This window comes from Primulina tabacum, chromosome 14 (genome assembly GCF_025594145.1).
Source record: "Primulina tabacum isolate GXHZ01 chromosome 14, ASM2559414v2, whole genome shotgun sequence".
Taxonomy (NCBI): Eukaryota; Viridiplantae; Streptophyta; class Magnoliopsida; order Lamiales; family Gesneriaceae; genus Primulina; species Primulina tabacum.
The window spans coordinates 11,442,629-11,468,043 of record NC_134563.1 but is presented as its reverse complement, the minus strand read 5'-3'; the positions used below and the strand labels follow the sequence as shown (position 1 = coordinate 11,468,043).

The following is a 25,415-nucleotide window of genomic DNA, read 5'->3' as shown; positions in this document are numbered from 1 at the left end:
CCGAACGATCTTAACCTTGTCCACGGTCATCTGTACTAGTTCGGGTCCCACTATAGCTTTCTCTCCCACTTCATCCCAAAAAAGTGGCGATCGACATTTCCTTCCATAGAGAGCTTCGTATGGAGCCATTCCGATGCTGCTGTGATAGCTGTTGTTGTAAGCAAACTTGATCAAGGGTAAATGAGTGCTCCAGTTGCTGCTGAACTCAAGAGCGCATGCTCGCAGCATATCTTCTAAGGTTTGGATGGTTCTCTCTGTTTGCCCATCGGTTTGAGGATGATAGGCCGTACTTAGGGTCACTTTCATTCCCATGGCCTCTTGAAAGCTCTTCCAAAACCGTGAGACGAACCTCGGGTCTCTATCAGATAAGATGCTCATTGGCACTCCATGCAGCCTCACGATGTTGTCCATGTATAGTGAAGCCAACTTGTCGAGATTGTAGTTCATGCGGACGGGTAGGAAGTGTGCAGTTTTGGTGAGTCTACGATCACCCATATACCGTCGTGGCTTTTCTTAGACTTCGACAATCCTACCACAAAGTCCATGGAAATATGCTCCCATTTCCACTCGGGAATTTCCAGAGGTTGCAGTAATCCTCCAGGTCGCTGATGTTCTGCCTTGACCTGCTGGCATATCTGACATCTGGAGACGAATTCAGCTACATCTCTTTTCATGTCATTCCACCAGAAATTATTCGTGAGGTCTCTGTACATTTTCGTACTGCCTGGATGGACTGAGAATTTAGATTTGTGCGCCTCTGCCATTATCTTTTGGCAAAGATCATTACTGTCGGGCACACACAGTCTTCTTTTCATCCATAAGATTCCCTTGTCATCAATCTGATGATCCTGAGACTTCCCTTCTCTCACTTGCTCCTAAAGTTTAGTCAGTACCGGGTCTCGATCTTGGTTTAACTTGACGGTCTCTTGCAGACATGGATGGGCCGAGAGGGAATCTAGAGTTACCTTGCCTGGGCCCTTCCGACCTAGCGCATCAGCCACTTTGTTTGCTTTACCCGGATGGTAGCTTATGGTCAAGTCATAGTCCTTCAGAAGTTCGATCCATCATCTTTGCCTCATATTCAGCTCCTTTTGGGTGAACAAGTACTTGAGGCTCTGATGGTCTCTGAAGATTTCACATTTAGCACCATAGAGATAGTGCCTCCAAATTTTTAAGGCGAAGACAACCGCTGCCAGCTCTAGGTCATGGGTAGGATAGTTCTGCTCGTGCGGTTTCAACTGCCTTGATGCGTAAGCGATCACTCTTCCTTCTTGCTTTAGTACGCATCCTAGACCGTCCTCAGAGGCGTCACTGTAAATAGTGAAATCTTTATTCTCTTCAGGCAGGATCGATACTGGCGTGGATGCGAGTTTTTCTTTCAGTGTCTGGAAACTCTTCTCACAATTCTCATTCCAAATGAATTTAGAATTTTTCTGTGTGAGTTTCGTCAGTGGCACGGCTATCGAGGGGAACCCTTCGACAAACATCCGGTAGTAACCTGCCAATCCAAGAAAGCTTCTTATGTCGGTGGCGTTCTTCGGTTTTGGCCATTCTGTAATTGCCTCTACTTTCCTTGGATCCACTGACACTCCTTCTTTTGATATCACGTGTCCTAGAAATGACACACTCCTCAGCCAGAATTCACACTTGCTAAACTTGGCATAGAGCTTATTCTCTCTTAAAGTTTGCAGAGCAAGGTAAAGGTGCTCTTCGTGGCTCGTCTCATAAGGAGATAGATGAGGATGTCGTCGATGAATACCACTATGAACTGATCCAAGAATGGCTTGAATACTCTGTTCATCAGGTCCATGAATGTTGCCGGTGCGTTTGTCATACCAAAAGGCATCACTGTGAACTCATAATGCCCATATCTGGTTCGAAAGGCTGTTTTGGAGATATCTTCAACCCTGACCTTTAAATGATGGTAACCTGTCCTCAGATCCAGGTTAGAAAAGACGGCGGCTCCTTTAAGCTGATCAAACAAATCGTCTATCCGAGTTAAAGGGTATCTGTTCTTGATTGTGATCTTGTTTAGTTCTCTATAATCAATGTACAATCTCATACTCGCGTCTTTTTTCTTAACGAAGAGTACTGGAGCTCCCCACGGGGACACACTCGGTCGAATTTGCCTTTTATCTAGCAATTCTTTGAGTTGTTCTTTCAGTTCCTTGAGTTCGGCTGGTGCCATTCTGTAAGGTGCTTTAGACATTGGCGCAGCACCGAGAACCAGGTTGATCTCGAACTCCACTTCGCGGTTCGGGACCGTCGCCGAGAGTTCTTCTGGAATAACATCTGGGAACTCTCTCACTATCGGGATGTCCTCCATTTTCAGATCGACTTCTTCTTTTACTTCACTGACCATTGTTAGGTAGATGTCCTCTCCGGATTTCATGGCTCTCCAGGCTTGAGATACGGAAAGTAGTGATTTCCGTTTCTTGGATTTACCTTGGTACATGACTTTCTCTTGATTCGGAGTTATGAGTTTGACTTTCTTCCCTTTACAATCTACTATAGCATTGTTCTTGGCTGACCAATCCACTTCTAAGATGATGTTGAAATCGACCATGATCAACTGTATCAAGTCGGCGCTAAAAGTCTGATTAATGATACTAATCTTACAATCTCTGTAAATTTTGCATGTTTCAATGGCCCTACTTGTAGGTGTGGCTATTCAAAAGGGCTCATTTAGTTTCTCGGCTTACATCCTAACTTCTTAGCAAATCTCTTAGACATAAAAGAATGTGTAGCACCGCAGTCAAATAACACATAAGCAGACACTTGCTGAATAAATATGGTACTTGACACGACATCGTTTGCGTCGTCTGCCTCCTCTTGCGTTATTGCACACACCCTGGCATTTGGTTTGTCCTCCTTTGGTTTACTAGGGCCTGCTCCCGTATTTGGCCCAGTTCCTCTATTCGGCCTTGTTGGTCGGTTGACGGTGGTAGGACATTCTGCAATTCTGTGCTCTGATTTCCCACATCCAAAGCAGACACTGCTCGCTCTACGACACTCTCCCAGGTGTCGTAAGTGGCACGTTGGGCAAGGCTTAATAGCTTGGTAGTTTGTGGCAGGCGAAGGCCCTTTTGATGGTCCACCTGACTGGTTAGACCTCTTGAAATTCTGACCGTTACGCGGGGGTTGACTACTCATAGGCCTTTTGTTCTTAAATTCCTTCTCCCTGCGCTGGATATCCGTTTCAGCTCGGATAGCTGCACCCATCAGGTCTGAAAAATTCTTTGGCTGATAGACTGCCAAAGCCGACTGGATTCTGCTGTTCAATCCCTTCTTGAAGCGATGCAATTTCAAGGCTTCATCTGACATAATGGTCGGATCATAAGATCCAAGAGCATTGAACTGGGAGGTGTATTCCACGACTGACATATCCGGAGCTTGAATGAAGTTTTCAAACTCACTCAGTTTGTGCAGTCTGACCTCAGCTGGATAATACTGTTTCAGGAAGGCGTCTCTAAATCGATGCCACGTGATTGGTCCTGCCACCGTCATGGCTGGCAAGATGGCTTCCCACCACTTGCCTGCTTTATCTTCCAGGAAAGGCACTATCACATCCACTTTCAGTGCCTCGGGGACTTCCAACAGTCGTAGCTGAGTCTCCACACTTTACAGCCAACTCTGGCTAACTTCAGGGTCTGTAGTGCCATTAAAAGTTGGGCACCTGTTCTTGCGCAGTGATTCATAATGGAACTTGATGCCATGCTGTGGTGGACGTGGTGGTGGTTGATTGGCGTTTGGGTTCACTAACCCTTGCAGTGTTGTCGCCACGATCGTGGCTATAGCCATCAGGTCTGCTTGGTTCAGACTGAACCTAGGTGGCGGTCCATTATCGCCTTCGTTGGCATTGTTGTTGTTACCATAGCGAGGGTTGCGGTTTTGTCTTGGAGGTCTGCCGGCCATTTCCTACAATTTTAAACGTTTCTAAGAATTTGCGGGGCATAACGACATGATTGAGTAAATAAGTTATGCTGGAACAACTGAGATAAGCAAATAAATATAACTTTATTAAATTTGAATATCGAGGAACAACTGAATGGAAACAAATAGTACTGAATGAAAACAATCGTGCTGAATAACATAGCAATAAAGATAAAATAACTCCTAGTAATAAAGCAAGGTCACTAAGACAGCCTAGTCATCTATCTCTCCGTCGCCAACTGCTGCTATGGGCTCATCTATCTCTATCAGTTCCTCTTCTTCCGGTTCCTCCTCTGGCTCTTACTCTTGCAGTATCTCCACCATATGGGTGAGCTGGGCGTTCTCTTCCATGAGCTGCGGCACCTGTGCCTTAAGTCCCTGTATCTCCGCATCAGCCGCGTCCATCTCATCATTCCAATACTGCTGATACTGTATATGGTACTGTTTCTACTGCTTGATTTGGTCCTTCAGTGCTCCAACTTGCTGAGTCAGACGTTGGTTCACATACGCAAGGTTGTTCACGGCCTCACCTGAATTTTCCAATCTCCTCTTACCTTTGGCATTCTGCTGTTTCTCTTCCTCCAGCTCCTTGCGATAAAGCTCCGAATCCTCTCGTAACCTTCCATGTTGAGACTTGCACTGCTCTATGACATCTCTTAGGTCCATGTTATCACCCCTAACTAGCTCACCCTAATAGATAGACTTGTTAAGGCGCAAACGAATCTCCTCTTTCTCAGCGGCTAAAGTCTCGACCTCCCTCCTCCTCTCACTCAGTCTGGCTTTAAGTCTCTGAATCTGACGGGACTGATAGTGAATGACAAGCTCCTTCAAACGAATGGCAGCTTGGGCACGGGTGCGGAGTCGTATGGGAGTAGATGGAGCCATTTCCTGAAATCAAAAAAATAGAAATGCTCTGAATCGGAAAGAGACAGTATATAACAAGGGACAATATGCAATATATATGAAATTTTCGAAAATTACATAAATATATTTTTTTTTCCAAAAATGAAAAGTTTGGAATTAGACATATGGGTTCGAAGCATATGTCGAGAGGATTCCAGAACAATCGACGGAATCGAATTCGGAATTTCCTATGAGAAGTTATAGGATCTACAAATATATTTCCTAAAACGGTGAAAACGACGTTTCGGAGGCCTAAACGAAATAATTTCGCGATTTCGACCCCTACCTCACGACATAGTCGTGAAAATCGCCCGTTGGGCCGTTTCGGAAGGGATAGCATTGGCTGATTTTCAAAATAACACCGAAAATTTTTCCCGAAAAATTTCTTCCCCACCCGGATTATGAACCTGGCGGCTCTGATACCACTTAAATGTCACGCCCCGAGACTCGGGATTGACACCGACGTTGTTTAACAATCACACAATCGAAACAACAAGCCTTCGTAGTATAATGTAAACCGAAACTAGTTTATATATCATAATCTCAAATGAAATAACCATTGTCTTCACAATACTGAAATCCTAAAAAACAACGACATAGTTTAATGCGGAAACGTAAAACTGAATAACAATAATAACTTTAAACTTAATCTAATTCTCGAACTATCACCATCCCCAGAATTGTTCGGACTCTTCCTCCTCGAGTTCTTCTTCGGGCTAATCTGGGAAGGGTTCTAAGGGGGGTGAGTATTTTGGGAAATACTCAGTAAATGGGGGATATTGAACACAACATAACAATTTTATAACATTTTCGAAACATATATATAAATACAGCATGCTTTTCATAAACGTAATGTAACGCCCCGAAAATTTAAAGATCCACGCGAACAACATGCATGCAATTATTAAATTCCTTTGTATTTTAATTAAATATTTTAATTGCATTAATTAATTATGTGGTGCATATTGATATGTTTAAATTATATTTTTCTACATGGTTGCATTAAAATGTAATTTTTAAAGGTTATTCAAGTTGCGATCGAGGAACGGAGACCGATGGCTGAAAAAACGTAAAATGTTTTTATTAAACAATTGTTTTTGATTATTTAAATTAAGGGTGATGCTTTTTAGTATTTTTGAAAATAAGGGGTTTTGAGGTGATTTTATACGCCGGACGTAATTTTTATCGGTGTTGGTTTTTTTCAACAAAAATACGAAATTTTTGGCAACCCGGCTTATAAATTCACAAACTTATTTAAGCAAAATTATTTTAAATATTTTAACTAATCACTAATGAGCTTAATTGGGCCTAATTAACTTCCTAATGGGCCTAAGCTTAATTAATGATTTATTAACTATAAAATATGTACAAAACCCCACCCTAATTCATTATCATCCCACGCTCCACCTCCCCAATTCTATCAAAACTCTCCCCCACCACCAATAATTCACGGCACACACCATCAACAAACAAGAGGGAGTTTTCAAATATTGCAAGGAAAATCAAGCCACGGTCGTTCGTCGTCGTTCTTCGCAGTCGTCAACGGTTTTTCGTGCGTAAAATACGCAAAGGCACGCCATATTCTCTGTTTACTCATCATCACACTATATTATGTATTTAACTATGAATTGCATGAAGATCAAGTGATACTTTTAAATTATTTTCGTTTTTGTTCAAACATGAGTTTTTAGAGCATGGGTTTTGATCCAAAAATCATGTTTTGTATGTGGTAAAGGGGCTGCCATGTTAGGAGTATAATCAAGGATGTTTACACGAAGCTTTAGGTTCATAAAACACAACCTAAAGGTTGCACAAACATGAATTTAACAAGAAGGAACCGAAACTGGTGGTGGTGAGTTTTGAGGGCTCGGTTTTTGGGGAATAAGAGGCTAGGCCTTGCACGGTTCGTCTGGGGTCAGGGCTGGGTCATGGTCTGAGTCGGGGAAGAATTCTAGCCACGCTAGGACTCGAAAATAAGGGGCTGGGAGGAGTCCTTGCCAAGAAGGACTCCACCCGAGAGCAAGTAAAGAGTGGGGCAGGTTATTGCTGATGCAGGAAAGAAAGAGGCTCGGCCAGGGGCTTTGGGCTGGGCTAGGCTAGGTCCTTAGGGTCCTAGGAGGGTGCACAAGGGTCGGGCCAGGGTCTGGGATGGCTGGGCTGGCTGCTTGGGCGAGAATCGTGAGGTAGGTGCATGGCAGCAAGGGTTGTGCGCAGCTGCTGTATTGTTCAGTGGCTCACTGCAGGTGGGCTCGAGGGTCTGGGTATGGTTTGGGCGTGGTCCAGGGAAGGTTAGGGTCATGGGTGGTCAGTGGTTAAGGGCTGGTAGAGTCCTAGGCGGCTAGGAGTCCCAATGCAACAAGGACACTACAAACACACACACGTGAAGAATTTTAGGTCGACTTCCAGGACGTTTTTGGTAGGGCTAGGGCTGGTTGTTTGGACTGGGCTCGGTCAGTAGGGTCCCTAGGTGGATTTTCTAGGTTTTGGCTCGAGGTGGCTCGGGCGCGGCTCGAGTAAATTGGGAGATGGCTCGGTGTGTTCGTCGAAGGGTCAAAAACAAAAATTAAAGAAGAAAAATTGAATCCATGGGTCCACGGGTGTGGCTCATGACTTGGAGGGGTAGAATAAATCATAAAAAGGTTATGTTAAAAATTTGGGATTAAAATAATGAGTTTTGGATTTATTCGAGATTTAATCGCCGCACGAAACGCTAATTAACGAGTTAATTGAAAAGCCTAGTTTTATGCTTTATAAATATATGGAAAATTAGGTTTAAGCTTAAATAATTATTAAAAGCCTAAGTTTTTAATTTGGGAATTTTATATTAAGGTTTGGTTTAATTCGAGATTAAAATGCATTAATACGTTATATTTAAAGATTAATTTAAAAGTCATCGAATTAAGCTAAATAAAAATATGAAAAAATTCATGTAACCTTAAATAAATATTTGGGACATGTTAGAGTCAATGAAATTAAGAAAATATCAAAAACGTGAAATTTTACGTCTAGGGGTAAAACGGTCTTTTTACACCTAAAAATTAGTAAACGTCATGGCAGTGTCCCGAATGCTGTTTTATATGTTAATATGATTTTTTTCAATGATAATGGATGTTTATATGTTAATATGTCAATTTTAAATGTTTATGGATTTTTAAGACGTTAATATGTTCAATGTTTTATGATTTAATATGCTAAAACGTTTATTTTAAATGTTTATGATCGAAATGTTTATTTTAAACGTTATGAAATTAAAATGTTAATTTTAAAACTGTTCATAGATGTTTATGATTTTTAATATGTTAAGTTATGATTTTTAAATGTCTATGATTTTTATGATTTAATTATGGGTATTTAAAATACATGTTGTATGCTTTGTTTCAAAATAAAAATGATATTATATGCATGTTTTTATTAAGTGGTGATAACATGTTTAAGGACGTGAAGGGATTGTGACTAAATATGTTGGAAATATCGTGAGGGTTATGGTCCCAGTGGGAGCCCCACGATCGTGTTTACTTGGATACAGATACGAATACGTGATACGAATATGAATACGTGATACGAATACGAATACGTGATACGAATACGAATATGTTAATACTGTTGGCCAAGGCCCAGTTGACGGGTGAGAGTGTCACTGGTGTCCCCGCCGCCCAGTACTGTGGTTTTCTTTAGATGGAATCATCGCCTAATACGATCAAGAATACGAGTCACAATCACGATCTGAATTCAACAAACACGAAGATGAACAAGAATACGAATATGAATATAGATACGAATATGGATATGAATACGAATATGAATATAAATATGTTTATATTTTTATGAAAATATTTTTATGCATCATGAAAATGTTTACGAAAAGTACAAGTAATTTTCACTGTTATATGTTAACTGTATTACGTATTACTTGTTATCAATGATATGACATGTTGAGTCCTTAGACTCACTAGGTGTGATTGATGCAAGTGATTTTGATGTTAATGTTTTTGGAGGTCTTGATGGTTGATCTGACTAGACTGGAGGTGCACATAACCCGAGGACCGACGCTAGTTTTCCGCACTAGTTATGATTTATGATTTTGAGTTATGTTAAAGATATTTTTACGATGTTTTATCTATGAGTGATTTTTGAGAGGTTATAGTATGTGCTACACTTTTCAAATTTATTGTTTTTTAGATTTGGTAAAATGCGACAATTTCATTTTTACGACCATTTCACTTGATTTTTAAAATGCTAGTTGGTTGATGTTTTATTTTAAAGGGTAAAATATTTTATAAAAATATTTTCATGTGGTAAATGTACATGGCCGAAAATTGAGTGTTTTTTTTAAAAAAAAAAATTTTCTAGTATTTTTTAAGAAAACGAATAAGCAGACGTTTCAGTTGATATCAAAGCAAAGGTCCTGTAAAGGGTTGTGTCACCATCAGCGCCAGAAGGATCAGTCGTCAAACCTCAATTTGTAAGTTTTACATGCTTTAGATATGATTTATATGTTGTTACCTGCATGACTACATGAATTATATGTTTACGTTACATGTTTAATAGCTTTATGGTAATATATGATTTATATGCTTTAGAATTTTTATATGTGTTACGATATGAAATAAGAAATTATTTGATTTCAACGCATGTTAGCTTCGTTGTGGAATTGGACTATGTTGATTTTTGGGTTTTACTATTGACATTCTACTTTTGGGCCATAAGTTAATCGTGAATATTATGAATGTTTTGCGACACATAGATTTTTTCTAAAAAAAATATTTATGATTAATGGTTACTAGATGAATTAATTTTTGGGAATTACTCATAAGTAATAATGATTCGAGGATTTGTAACGACTTCGGGAGTATAGAAATATATAAATTGGGGTTTTAAGTTTTGATGAAAGGTGAGAATTGATTTTTGGGTAAATAAGTTTAAATTTTCGAAATTTATGTTATGGGAAACGGTAGAAGGAAATTAAGAATGCCAAGAAATTATGGATTAATCGTAGGATTTTTTTTGAAATTTGGGACCAATCACGATGATTTTTGAGGAAATTAAGAATTAATTTGAAATTTTAAGGAATTTGGGAACTAGTTTAGCAATAAGCGAGAATTGAATGAGTTAAATGATAAGAATTTTCGATGATTTAGACTAGTAAGAATATTTGGAACCTTGGGATATCTTTGTTATAGTGTTATAAAGTATGTTGATCATGGGTTTTTAAGGATGAATCAATACTAAGCTTGAAAAAACTAGGTGTTAGCGGATGTGTTTGGGATTTTAAGATTGAAATTTTATAGGTTGATGAATATTTTGGGTATAAAATAAGGAAAATAATATTCGATAAGTATGGTCATCCATCTTTTGATATTGGGGAATTGTAAGAAAAATTGAAATTCGAGGTTATAATAGTAATAACACTAAGTCATTATGGGTCTTTTTAAATTGCAATTGCAAAATAAGGATTTAGAAGAAAATTTAATTGGGATCAAGGAGACGTAAGGACATTCTAGAACTTAAGTTTGATCAGAGTAGCGCAGCGGAAGCGTGGATTTTTGGGATACTAGAACTAAGTCTAAACTTTGGGTTATTAAGGATAAGCGAGTTTCGAGGACGAAATTCAATTTAAGGGGGGGAGATTGTAACGCCCCGAAAATTTAAAGGTCCACGCGAACTACATGCATGCAATTATAAAATTCCTTTGTATTTTAATTAAATGTTTTAATTGTATTAATTAATTATGTGGTGCATATTGATATGTTTAAATTATATTTTTCTACATGATTGCATTAAAATGTAATTTTTAAAGGTTATTCGAGTTGCGATCGAGGAACGGAGACCGATGGCTGAAAAAACGTAAAATGTTTTTATTAAACAATTGTTTTTGATTATTTAAATTAAGGGTGATGCTTTTTAGTATTTTTGAAAATAAGGGGTTTTGAGGTGATTTTATACGCCGGACGTAATTTTTATCGGTGTTGGTTTTTTTCAACAAAAATACGAAATTTTTGGCAACCCGGCTTATAAATTCACAAACTTATTTAAGCAAAATTATTTTAAATATTTTAACTAATCACTAATGAGCTTAATTGGGCCTAATTAACTTCCTAATGGGCCTAAGCTTAATTAATGATTTATTAACTATAAAATATGTACAAAACCCCACCCTAATTCATTATCATCCCACGCTCCACCTCCCCAATTCTATCAAAACTCTCCCCCACCACCAATAATTCACGGCACACACCATCAACAAACAAGAGGGAGTTTTCAAATATTGCAAGGAAAATCAAGCCACGGTCGTTCGTCGTCGTTCTTCGCAGTCGTCAACGGTTTTTCGTGCGTAAAATACGCAAAGGCACGCCATATTCTCCGTTTACTCATCATCACACCATATTATGTATTTAACTATGAATTGCATGAAGATCAAGTGATACTTTTAAATTATTTTCGTTTTTGTTCAAACATGAGTTTTTAGAGCATGGGTTTTGATCCAAAAATCATGTTTTGTATGTGGTAAAGGGGCTGCCATGTTAGGAGTATAATCAAGGATGTTTACACGAAGCTTTAGGTTCATAAAACACAACCTAAAGGTTGCACAAACATGAATTTAACAAGCAGGAACCGAAACTGGTGGTGGTGAGTTTTGAGGGCTCGGTTTTTGGGGAATAAGAGGCTAGGCCTTGCATGGTTCGTCTGGGGTCAGGGCTGGGTCATGGTCTGAGTCGGGGAAGAATTCTAGCCACGCTAGGACTCGAAAATCAGGGTCTGGGAGGAGTCCTTGCCAAGAAGGACTCCACCCGAGAGCAAGTAAAGAGTGGCGCAGGTTATTGCTGATGCAGGGAAGAAAGAGGCTCGCCCAAGGGCTTTGGGCTGGACTAGGCTAGGTCCTTAGGGTCCTAGTAGGGTGCACAAGGGTCGGGCCAGGGTCTAGGACGGCTGGGCTGGCTGTATGGGCGAGAATCGTGAGGTAGGTGCATAGCAGCAAGGGTTGTGCGCAGCTGCTGTATTGTTCAGTGGCTTGCTGCAGGTGGGCTCGAGGGTCTGGGTATGGTTTGGGCGTGGTCCAGGGAAGGTTAGGGTCATGGGTGGTTGGTGGTTAAGGGCTGGTAGAGTCCTAGGCGGCTAGGAGTCCCAATGCAACAAGGACACTACAAACACACACACGTGCAGAATTTTAAGTCGACTTCCAGGACGTTTTTGGTCGGGCTAGGGCTGGTTTTTTGGGCTGGGCTTGGTCAGTAGGGTCCCTAGATGGATTTTCTAGGTTTTGGCTCGGGCGCGGCTCGAGTAAATTGGGAGATGGCTCGGTGTGTTCATCGAAGGGTCAAAAACAAATATTAAAGAAGAAAAATTGAATCCATGGGTCCACGGGTGTGGCTCATAACTTGGAAGGGTAGAATAAATCATAAAAGGATGTTAAAAATTTGGGAATAAAATAATGAGTTTTGGATTTATTCGGGATTTAATCGCCGCACGAAACGCTAATTAATGAGTTAATTGAAAAGCCTAGTTTTATGTTTTATAAAATTATGGAAAATTAGTTTAAGCTTAAATAATTATTAAAAGCCTAAGTTTTTAATTTGGAAATTTTATATTAAGGTTTGTTTAATTCGGGATTAAAATGCATTAATACGTTATATTTAAATATTAATTTAAAAGTTGTCGAATTAAGTTAAATAAAAATATGAAAAAATTCATGTAAGCTTAAATAATTATTTGGGACATGTAAGAGTCAATGAAATTTAGAAAATGTCAAAAACGTGAAATTTTACGTCTAGGGGTAAAACAGTCTTTTTACACCTAAAAATTAGTAAACGTCATGGCAATGTCCCGAATGCTGTTTTATATGTTAATATGATTATTTTCAATGATTATGGATGTTTATATGTTAATATATCAATTTTAAATGTTTATGGATTTTTAAGACGTTAATATGTTTAATGTTTTATGATTTAATATGCTAAAACGTTTATTTTAAATGTTTATGATCTAAATGTTTATTTTAAACGTTTATGAAATTAAAATGTTAATTTTAAAACTGTTCATAGATGTTTATGATTTTTAATATGTTAAGTTATGATTTTTAAATGTCTATGATTTTTATGATTTAAATATGGGCATTTAAAAGACATGTTGCATGCTTGATTTCAAAATAAAAATGATATTATATGCATGTTTTTATTAAGTGGTGATAATATGTTTAAGGACGTGAAGGGATTGTGACTAAATATGTTAGAAATATCGTGAGGATTATGGTACCAGTGGGAGCCCGACGATCGTGTTTTCTTGGATACAGATACGAATATGAATACGTGATACGAATACGAATACGAATACGTGATACGAATATGAATATGTTAATACGTTGGCCAAGCCCCAGGTGACGGGTGAGAGTGTCGCTGGTGTCCCCGCCGCCCAGTACTGTGGTTTTCTTTAGATGGATCCATATGGATCCATCGCCCAATACAATCAAGAATACGAGTCACAATCACGATCTGAATTCAACAAACACGAACATGAACATGAATACGAATATGAATATAGATACGAATATGGATATACATATGGATATGAATACGAATATGAATATGAATATGTTTATATTTTTATGAAAATGTTTTTATGCATCATGAAAATTTTACGAAAATGTTTAAGTTTATGCATCTTCATGAAAATGATATTTTAAGTACAAGTATTTTTCACTGTTATATGTTAATTGTATTACGTATTACTTGTTATCAATGATATGACATGTTGAGTCCTTAGACTCACTAGGTGTGATTGATGCAAGTGATTTTGATGTTAATGTTTTTGGAGGTCTTGATGGTTGATCTGACTGGACTGGAGGTGCACATAACCCGAGGACCGACGCTAGTTTTCCGCACTAGTTATGATTTATGATTTTGAGTTATGTTAAAGATATTTTTACGACGTTTTATCTATGAGTGATTTTTGAGAGGTTATAGTATGTGCTATACTTTTAAAATTTATTGCTTTTTAAGTTTGGTAAAATGCGACGATTTCATTTTTACGACCATTTCACTTGATTTTTAAAATGCTAGTTGGTTGATGTTTTATTTTAAAGGGTAAAATATTTTATAAAAATATTTTCATGTGGTAAATGTACATGGCCGAAAATTGAGTGTTTTTTTTTAAAAAAAAATTTCAAGTACTTTTTAAGAAAACGGATAAGCAGACGTTTCACGTAACATCGTATCCGTAACATAACAACATTGCGATTTTTCACCTTTAACGGTTTACTGACGTCAGTCCCTAAGTTTTAATCCTCTAAGGGGGCGAGGCTATAAAACGGTTCTATCCCACTGTGAAGGGCCATATGTTGGAATTCCACCCATTTTCAGGGAATCTTAACAGTGTCAACACATACACGTGACAACTTTCGTAAAAAAACGTATAGACAAGAGACGGAGCTCGACCGAATTTTTAAAACCAAAAACCGAAATTTCATATGCATAAAACCAAAATTTAAATTTTAAAAACAAGCCCACTTACAATAATTATTGATGCTAAAAACGTAGGTGCTTGGCTTCTCAAAGTGGATCGTTCCTTGCTCTTCACTCGGCGGCACTTCGGCTTGGCTTTCTTGGACAATTTTGTGCAGGGTTTCGGCTTGGACAAGCTGCTGGAATTTTCGAGTTTTTCAGCTCTAGGATTTCGAAATTGTGGTGTGAGCATGGCTAGGGTTGATGCACTATTTATAGGGGAGGAGTAGAGGTCTAAGTATGGTATCTAAATTGTGGGGACCCGGACGCTAATCATCTTCTTAATCATCTTTGGAAGTTAATTATCAATTCAGATAAACAGGGTCTAAAAATTTTTCTTTTTAAAATGTAAGTGCGGAACGTAATGGAATTTACTAATATACATCTCAGTATAGAAGTACAATAATGTACAATAATAATGAAACTAGACTAAGGTTCAACTACTAGATTCCAAGTGTTAAAACCATATATACAATAAGTCCGGAATCACCACTCTAATCTGTCTCCTCTCATCGTCTTCTTGACCCCGATCCTGTCCCACCTGTTGTCATGCACACATACAAACAAGACAACAGCCGGATAACTCCAGTGAGAATAAATCTCAGTATAAATAATGTATTCATGCAGTTAACTGAATTAACATAAAAGCATGAATTATATCTTATCACATTAGCATAATCAAACAACATGTATCAATACCAATCTGTAAATAATATCTGAATCGTAATCTACGAAACATAAATCAATACAACTCTGTAATCAAGTTCTAGTCTCGATATCTAAGACTCAACTCATCTCTCATTCTAATCTAGGGATCCCGGTGAATAAGAACGTAACAAGTCTCCCACCTACTACTACCAGTCGCGGTGGCGGTACGTTCTTATTTCTGGACTTTGGACTAGCTGTATCGAATAATCTACAATAAGAACAATGTCTGTATCTTAAGCATATCAATACACCAAACGTCCAGTGCCTTTGCGTATCTACCAAGACTAAGCATAATCTGACAATGTGCAATGGGTCAGTGACTATATTGTCAAAATCTAACCCCTCTATCAGTGACTCTCACTCAATAGCTCTCTGCTTTCTACTTCTAATTCAATAGAATAAACATAATCATTAAAATACAAAGGTATAAAAACAATACCATACAAGTATGTGGTTTAGGGAAACTCGAGTTAAATCTAACTCAAGTCGATCTCCCAATTAACATCAATTTATACATTTCTCTTCTCGGTCTGATGAAGACGAAGTCTCGTATTCCAATCTGTCCATACCCAGTCTGGCAATGATAATCGCATAAATACAATATCAGTATATAAATTGATTCAAAACCTGTTCTGATCGATACTCAAATCAAACAAAATCTGATTAATGTCAATGACATAACAATACAATCTCAATCAATACTGAATCTGATCAATATCAATCAACTAGTGTTTCGACGGCATAATACTACAGTCTTGATAACCCTGTCAATCTTAACATCACAGATATAATATCAGAAGTCATAATCAGTATCAGTACAATTCATAATCTGAATAATAACACAACTCTGATATAGAATCTCAACTAAATCAACTCTGAAATTCATAATAATTGTATAACCAGTCTATTCTTTAATCTGACTTCAATTATACAATGCCTACTGTAGCAGGAACATCATATCTGATTCATATTCAATTCTGACAATATCATAATTTCAAATCATGTCTAAACGTAACAAAACTTACGTCCAGTTGTAGCCTGCGTCGATAGGAACTCAGTACCGAAGTCGGATTTAAAATCGGACAGACGAATTTCTCACAAAAGGCGTAAGGATTTTCTATCACTTCCCCTGACCCTTTTTCTCGGTTTTCTTTCTTTCCTCCGAATGTTGAATCACCTTTGTATGTATATATATATATATATACACGTTGCACATGTAAGGGCAAGTGGCATCCTTTCGCTTTGCATGATTCGCGCATATGCGCGCCCAAGTGCCGCGCATATGCGCCGAGAGCTCTGTCCGCTTATTTATCAGCTCGCACATATGCGCGTCCTCTACTTGCGCATATGCGCGAGACCTACTGTCTCGGCATTTCAATACTCGCGCATATGCGCGCTTCATCTCGCGCATGTGCGCCAAAGTCTCTGGAGGTGTCGCGTATATGCGCCAATGTTTCTGGACGTGTCGCGCATATGCGCGCATTTCTTCGCGCATGTGCGTCATAGCTTCTGTAATCTTCGCGCATATGCGCGGGGGACTCTTCTTGTAATTCATGTCAAATCTTCTTTCGATTCTCCCGGTCTGATCCGTTCCGTTCATAATCATCTTAATTAATAATAAATCATTTCAAATTAATCTCAGATTACAGTAATAAAATCTCGGGCCTTACATTTCTCCCCCTCTTAGATCTGAGTTCGTCCTCGAACTCGTAAGTAATCAATTCAGATCTATTAGAAGAAATGTATAACGAGTATAAATCAGAAACTCATCTTAATGAATCCATTCTGAAATCTCCATCTTATATTAGATTCTATCTCTCAAAATAGCTCTGACAAAATCAATCTCGCAATACTGGCTATATAACATCCGTATATACCAAACCACAGCCCATAACAAATCACTACCATCAGCTGTTATCAAATATGTTTATCCTATTCAAGGATATATTAAATCTTCAGCCTCGAATACCAATCGTCACCATCCGACGTTGGCATATTAAGTCTGTCAGGTCTGAGCTATCTTCATTCTTTTCTGAATTAGCTACCTTTTCTTTGTCATATCTCTGATCGTATCAGACCCTATCTCAGGTATCTCTGAGATATTATTCTTATATCAAAGAACTCTGCAGTACTCCCTGTACAATGTGTCATCTGTAACTATCTCATTGTCCATCTGGTAATCTGAATACAATAATTCACACAGCGACCATATGTCATATCAATCAGTGCTAGCATCCAGCACTGCAGCTCCCTGGATACCTTCCAATATCTGGATAGTACCCTCTGACTATCTGTCAGTCGGTGGATAATATATAAGAAAATTTATGGTATATTCTGCCACAAGTACAAAATCAATCCAAATTCACAATCTGATATAATCTATTTCAACATTCTGGTCAATCTGACCATTTCTTTGACATCGATCTTTGTCCTCTGGTCATGTTTGTACGGTCTTTTGTACAAACTAATAGATATAGATTGAACAATCTGTCAATCACAATCATATCATATCATAATCTGGAAAGTATTGCAGTGGTCTCATTACGAAATTCATCGAAATATACTCCCTAGGTCTAGTCAGAAATATACAAATTCTGTAATAAATCTTCTGATTTCTATTTTTCTGTCTTCATTTATTGACAATTCAGACATATCAGTACAATTCTGCCAACATTTCAGTATAATTCTATCATAACTGATTTAATCTGTCTATATCAAAACTGTCTGTTCGAATTATCATACACTTTCTGTTACCTGAACGACTACTAATCCATTTCTGTGCTTCTGACCCTATCTGTCATTTCAAATTCGAACTATGCAGCACAAGAAATCAGTTAATAATATAAACTAAAGAAAAATACCTACATGGTATTCGGTTCTGATTATCGATATCAAATTCGGTTGTACAATTCTGAAATATTTGACGTCATAAGATAATCATTCTTATACAGTAAAAATCACATATCTGTTACTCGGATCGATGTTCTGCTCTGATTATCGAAATTAAGTTCTGAACATTCGGGTTAAATCTCTGAACTGCCGTAATTCTCGAATTCAGCTCTGATTCGGTTTGAATAATCTGTATCAAACACTGACTCAAAATAACGGTACTATCAAATCAGATTCACAATATCAATAGTCTATACTGATCTAGTGAGTTCAGTAACTCATAAAATTGCAATTTCTGGCAATATTGTCAATTCTGACTAATCAATCACGTCTTCATGTCGTGCTGATCAACTGCTATATATCATCTGTAAATATAATATGCCCCCAAACAATATAAGCTATCTCAAATACTATTTTAGAACAATAACAATACTCAAGCAGATACAAAACAACAATCGTATAAGATAATCTGCCAACTCAGATCAAAATAAATTTCTGACAATTCTGACATTTCTGAAATTTCTGATATTTCTGATCTTTCTGATATCGGTATCATTCGCAGTCACTGATCATGATCTCAACTGTGTCAAAATCAATCGGTATACTAACTTCAGATAGCGCATACTCTGAATACAATCTGTTTCAAGCAGGATTCATATCTGAATAATATCTGTATACAATATTCACAGTTCTCAGAGTATTCAATACAATCTTCAGATATTCGATTCAGTCAATTAGATGCTGCAAGTATATCAAAATATCATAAATACAACCAGCATGAAATCAACAGAATATCTCTAAACATACTGAAACATGCCATAGAGAAACACTAAATCAGATGTAACTCCTGGTCGGTACTCTTCTACCGATCCTTTAATTCTTTCACTTCATTCAGTGTCATTCTGTACATTCAATATCATTCTGTGCTGAATTCTAAAACGACAACCAATACCTGGTATCGATTCAATTCTGAAATTCATCTTTCTAATACAAGGCAAATCTGAAATCTTATCTGGGCAAATATCAGCCAACTCGTACATCACTGGCAAATCTGCCAATGCTAGGCTCGATTTCAGTACATCTACTGAATACGTAATGATACCATCTGTTCCTTTCTGTAATAATCGAGTCATAGACAATACATATATCAAAGAAATTCTAAATCTAGAATCCTTACCGTGAAATCTTTACTCATCAGCCATATCTGGTATGAATTTTATACTCTCCTGAAAGGAATCTATAATAGTTCTAGTACTTGTTCAGCATATTAATATCAATAATGCGGTCAAATCAGCAAACACGAGTACATCATAATCTAACTCAATCTTATTCTCATCTTACTGTAGTATACGGTATTTCACAGAAATCTCCAATATCAATCTTTCTTTCCCACAAAATAAGGGAATCAATACTACAGTAAATACAGACCCAATAGGTACATCATATATTAATGCAACTCAGTCAAAGATAATCGTAGAAAATGCATTAGTATATATATCAATATATAAGCCACATAATCGTAAAAGATCAGTACCTGTTACTATATCATCAAGTGTGCCCTGGGTCTGTTCCTCGATCGCCACACCCAGATGATCCAGCTCCCTGAAATCTGCGGGAAACTCTCTGTGGACAGACTCTTGCAAAATGTCCAGACTGTCGACAGATATGGCAACTACCAGTCACTCCCTGGCATTGCTCCGTGGGATGTCTTCCTCCGCACATTCTGCAGTAAACTCCAGTATAACTCGGGCTGGAACCATTGGAGCTAGACGAACCACTCAGTCCACTACCTAACTTCTTGAATGGCTTCTTTCGAGCTTTCAGCAAATCTTGTTTTCCACTCGTGCTGCCGCGATCAAATCGGAGAGGGGATTGCTGTATCTGGGTTTGCATCGCACACACCCTTTTTAGTTGTCTAATCAGACTCGCCTCCGCTCTCTTCGCTCTACTCATGGCATCAACAAAATGGTAAGGTCACTGCATATTCATCAATGCAACTATCTCCGAGTTCAATCCTCTGATGAACTGATCCGCTACAGCTTCATCATTCTCAATTACATGAGGAGCAAAACGCAGTAGAGTAGAGAATTTAGCAACATATCCTTCAATATTCAGTTGACCTTGTCTCAAATTCTCAAACTCTGCTTTCTTGTCCTCCTAGTACGAAACTGAGAAAAATCTTCGATAAAATTCAGTTCTGAATATTTCCCACGAAATCACTGTACCTCTCTGTTCTAGCATTCTTTTACTTGTAATCCACCAACTCCTGGCAGTCTCTCGTAACTGGTGTAATATCAGTTTAATTCTCTGCTCATCTGAATAATCAAGTAAATCAAACAGTATTTCTATGTCATCAAACCAGTTCTCACAATCTTCAGACGTCTCGATACCACTCAGAATCGGCGGCTGAAATAACTGAAACTCTTCCAACTGTATTTCCATCCGAGTTTCTGATACATCTATCTGTTCAACCAAGGTACTGCCCCGTTCTGGAATTCTTCTAAGGGGTATATCTGATTACCAAAACCATCAGTAACCCAAATACTACAAATCTGTTCCAATCTTTCTCTGATCATCTTACTGCTGATCAAGAATCAAATCTGATTCATACTCAATAATACATATTACCAATTCAAATCAGATAATTAGATAACATGTATTTTAAAGCAGTAAAGCATAATGTCATGCTAGCACACACCATGTAAGTCAACATTAAAATAAATCTCATGCTAGAAATCACATGCAATGAAAGAAAACTCAATCTACCCCGCTCATTCTCTTCTATCTCAGTCTAAAGGATCTATAGCTCTGATACCACCTGTTGTGGGGACCCGGACGTTAATCATCTTCTTAATCATCTTTGGGAGTTAATTATCAATTCAGATAAATAGGGTCTAAAAATTTTTCTTTTTAAAATGCAAGTGCGGAACGTAATGGAATTTACTAATATACATCTCAGTATAGAAGTACAATAATGTACAATAATCATGAAACTAGACTAAGGTTCAACTACTAGATTCCAAGTGTTAAAACCATATCTACAATAAGTCCGGAATCACCACTCTAATATGTCTCCTCTCATCGTCTTCTTGACCCCGATCCTGTCCCACCTGTTGTCATGCACACATACAAACAAGACAACAGCCGGATAACTCCGGTGAGAATAAATCTCAGTATAAATAATGTATACATGCAGTTAACTGAATTAACATAAAAGCATGAATTATATCTTATCACATGTAGCATAATCAAACAACATGTATCAATACCAATCTGTAAATAATATCTAAATCGTAATCTACGAAACATAAATCAATACAACTCTGTAATCAAGTTCTAGTCTCGATATCTAAGACTCGACTCGTCTCTCATTCTAATCTAGGGATCCCGGTGAATAAGAACGTAACAAGTCTCCCACCTACTACTACCAGTCGCGGTGGCGGTACGTTCTTATTTCTGGACTTTGGTCTAGCTGTATCGAATAATCTACAATAAGAACAATGTCTGTATCTTAAGCATATCGATACACCAAACGTCCAGTGCCTTGGCGTATCTACCAAGACTAAGCCTAATCTGACAATGTGCAATGGGTCAGTGACTATACTGTCAAAATCTAACCCCTCTGTCAGTGACTCTCACTCAATAGCTCTCTGCTTTCTACTTCTAATTCAATAGAATAAACATAATCATTAAAATACAAAGGTATAAAAACAATACCATACAAGTATGTGGTTTAGGAAAACTCGAGTTAAATCTAACTCAAGTCGATCTCCCAATTAACATCAAATTATACCTTTCTCTTCTCGGTCTGATGAAGACGAAGTCTCGTATTCCAATCTGTCCATACCCAGTCTGGCAATGACAATCGCATAAATACAATATCAGTATATAAATTGATTCAAAACCTGTTCTGATCAATACTCAAATCAAACACAATCTGATTAATGTCAATGACATAACAATACAATCTCAATCAATACTGAATCTGATCAATATCAATCAACTGGTGTTTCGACGGTATAATACTACAGTCTTGATAACCCTGTCAATCTTAACATCACAGATATAATATCAGAAGTCATAATCAGTATCAGTACAATTCATAATCTGAATAATAACACAACTCTGATATAGAATCTCAACTAAATCAACTCTGAAATTCATAATAATTGTATAACCAGTCTATTCTTTAATCTGACTTCAATTATACAATGCCTACTGTAGCAGGAACATCATATCTGATTCATATTCAATTCTGACAATATCATAATTTCAAATCATGTCTAAACGTAACAAAACTTACGTTCAGTTGTAGCCTGCGTCGATAGGAACTCAGTACCGAAGTCGGATTTAAAATCGGACAGACGAATTTCTCACAAAAGGCGTAAGGATTTTCTATCACTTCCCCTGACCCTTTTTCTCGGTTTTCTTTCTTTCCTCCGAATGTTGAATCACCTTTGTATGTATATATATATATATATATATATATATATATATATATATACACGTTGCACATGTAAGGGCAAGTGGCATCCTTTCGCTTTGCATGATTCGCGCATATGCGCGCCCTCTACTTGTGCATATGCGCGAGACCTACTGTCTCGGCATTTCAATACTCGCGCATATGCGCGCTTCATCTCGCGCAAGTGCGCCAAAGTCTCTAGAGGTGTCGCGCATATGCGCGCCTTATCTCGCGCATGTGCGCCAATGTTTCTGGACGTGTCGCGCATATGGGCGCATTTCTTCGCGCATGTGCGTCATAGCTTCTGTAATCTTCGTGCATGTGCGCCGAAACCTGTCGCGCATGTGCGTGGGGGACTCTTCTTGTAATTCACGTCAAATCTTCTTTCGGTTCTCTCGGTCTGATCCGTTCCGTTCATAATCATCTTAATTAATAAATAAATCATTTCAAATTAATCTCATATTACAGTAATAAAATCTCGGGCCTTACATAAATCATGCTAAAAATTGCCTCAATCTTACAATATTGACTCCAAATCTCCTTGCTAAATTTCGAAAATTCAGCTACCAAAATGGGGAGATTTATTCCTTGATCTCCTTGCCTCCATTGATTCGAAATTTGGGTTGCTATGTGGGGAGGATTTTGAGCAATCTTTGATTATTTGCTTCCAAGTAACCATGTATCTATCCATTACCACAATCAGTCATATAATCTAGTGGGAAATTTCGAAATCTAGAGTTGTATCCCACCAATCATGCATTATTTAGTTTCCTTATGTCCTTACCTTGCCCAAATCTTCCATGATCTTGAATTATTCTCCTAAATTCGAAATTATGCTTAATTTAATGACTTGATCTTGTATTTCCAATTAATTCTCATATATCTCATCACAATATATGTATCAAAAATAAAAATCCTAACATTTCCTTTAAAATATTTAGTTACAAGGTTGATTAATAGGAAAAAATATCCGGTTCTCACATGAAAATTAGTAAACGTCATAGCAGTATCCTGAATGCTGTTTTATATGCTACTATGATTATTTAAATGTTTATGGATTTTTATAATTTTTATATGATAAAATATGTATTTTTAATGTTTATGGATTTAATATGTCAAAGTTTTATTTTAAATGTTTATGATTTAATATGTTAAAATGTTGATTTTAAAAGGTTTATGGCTTTTTATGATTTTTATATGTTAAAACGTTTATTTTAAATGTCTACGGATTTTTATGATATAATATTGATATTTAAATGATATGTTGCATGCTTGGTTTAAAAGAAAAACGTTATATGCATGTTTAATTTTTATTAAGTGGTGAGAATATGAAACGTTGAAGGAAGTGAAGTAATTGTGACTAATGTGATGATATGTTGGAGTTATCGTGAGGGTTATGGTCCTAGTGGGAGCCCGACGATCTTATTTCCATTGATACGTATATGATGATATGAATGGGGATGTCGTGAGGGGAGAAGGCCATAGAGGGAGCCCATTTACGGGAGAATGCCCCAAAGGGAACCCATTAATGGAAAAAGGCCCAGAGGGAGCCCGTCTATGGGAGAAGGCTCACGAGGGAGCCTTGACGATCGTATTTCCATATGAGGATATAATAGGCCAATGCCCAATTGACCGGTGAGAGTGTTTCTGGTGTCCCCGCCGCCCAGTACTGTGGTTACATGTAGATGGATCCATCGCCCAACACGTAGACCTAGATGAACACGAAAGTCACAATTAACGATCTGAATTCAATGAAAGGAAAAAGGAATACGTATGTTGATGATAATATGAACATGAATATGTTGAGGATGATATAGATATGTTTATGAAAATGTTTACAAAAAAGGATCATGAAAATGTTTCTAAAGTTTATGCATCATGAAAATGTTTACAAAAATGCTCATGTTTGAAGTTTATGCATCTTCATTAAAACAGTATTTTAAGTACAAGTATTTTCACTGTTGTATGTGATTCTTATACGTATTATTTGGTATCAAGAATATGATGTGTTGAGTCTTTAAACTCACTAGGTGTGATTGATCCATGTGAATGTGATAATAATGTTAATAGAGGTCTTGATGGTTGACTTTTGCTGGACTGAAGGTGCACATAACCCGATGACCGACGTTAGTTTTCCGCACTAGTTATGATTTATGATTTTAAGTGATGTTAAAGATATTTTTAAGACGATTTATTTATGAGTGGTTTTTGAGAGGTTATAGTTTCAGCTATACTTTTCAAATAATGTTTTGAGGTTGATAAAATGTTTGACGATTTTATGATTCAAACTATTTTCCTTTGGATTTTTAAATGTCAGTTGGTTGTTTTATTATTTTAAAATGATGTCAAAAATATTTTATGGTTTGGTCGAATGCTAAATGAGGTTTGAAAAAAAAATTCTAGCATATTTTAAAAAAACGAATAAGCAAAAGTTTCATTATCTTTGAGTATTAATAGTGGCATCGTACGTGCAACAAGGAAAACATATTTTCCTAAAGCACATTTCTTGATCTTGCCATAAACGCTTTGCACAATTAACTCATGAGATCACATAGGATATCCTCACTCGTAGGCAAACGGTGAATCTCCGACTACATTTCATATTTTTCATACGTATTTCGGAGCTGCACCCAACCTGGCCACCTGATGACCCTCAATGGAGTCGGAAAACGGATTAAAGTGTATGCTAGTACATATAGCCCCTACATTGTTCCAGGTCAAAGGAATAATAGTGTTTTACCATAACCACGGACTATTCCACTCGATAAATGAGAACCACTTGGACAGTCTGAGGAAAGGTTGTTCAGTGTATCATTATATGATCACTCATCTATATGAATGAACATCTTCATGCCCTTGCCAATGAAACATGGTATTTATATCACAAAATCTAGTCTCAAACTCAAGCGACATTTATCCTTATTTTAGGCAGCTGATTCGACTAGGAACCTGTTTAGAACTTACGATACACGTCCTAATGAGTTTCATGATCTTACGTTGCGAGGTAGACTTCATGGTACCTATTG

At 37.5% G+C, this 25,415-nt stretch overlaps 1 protein-coding gene across 1 annotated transcript; it reads right to left on the bottom strand.

Moving 5' to 3' along the window:
- Positions 1–205: 205 nt before the first annotated feature.
- LOC142523788 (uncharacterized) lies at positions 206–3,507 on the bottom strand. Its single transcript, XM_075627519.1, has 4 exons — positions 2,851–3,507; positions 1,837–2,572; positions 1,188–1,612; positions 206–358 (listed from the first exon to the last, which is right to left on the bottom strand). The coding sequence occupies exons 1-4, from the start codon at positions 3,505–3,507 to the stop codon at positions 206–208; spliced, it is 1,971 nt and encodes a 656-aa protein (XP_075483634.1).
- Positions 3,508–25,415: the final 21,908 nt, after the last annotated feature.

Excerpts from the sequence above, each read along its gene's own strand:
- LOC142523788 (XM_075627519.1), bottom strand. The coding sequence starts at position 3,507 with ATGACGGTGGCAGGACCAATCACGTGGCATCGATTTAGAGACGCCTTC. Across the intron at positions 2,573-2,850 it reads AGGACAAACCAAATGCCAGG|TTGATCATGGTCGATTTCAA; the intron begins GTGTGTGCAATA and ends GACTTGATACAG. Across the intron at positions 1,613-1,836 it reads GTTCACAGTGATGCCTTTTG|GACACGTGATATCAAAAGAA; the intron begins GTATGACAAACG and ends TGTCATTTCTAG.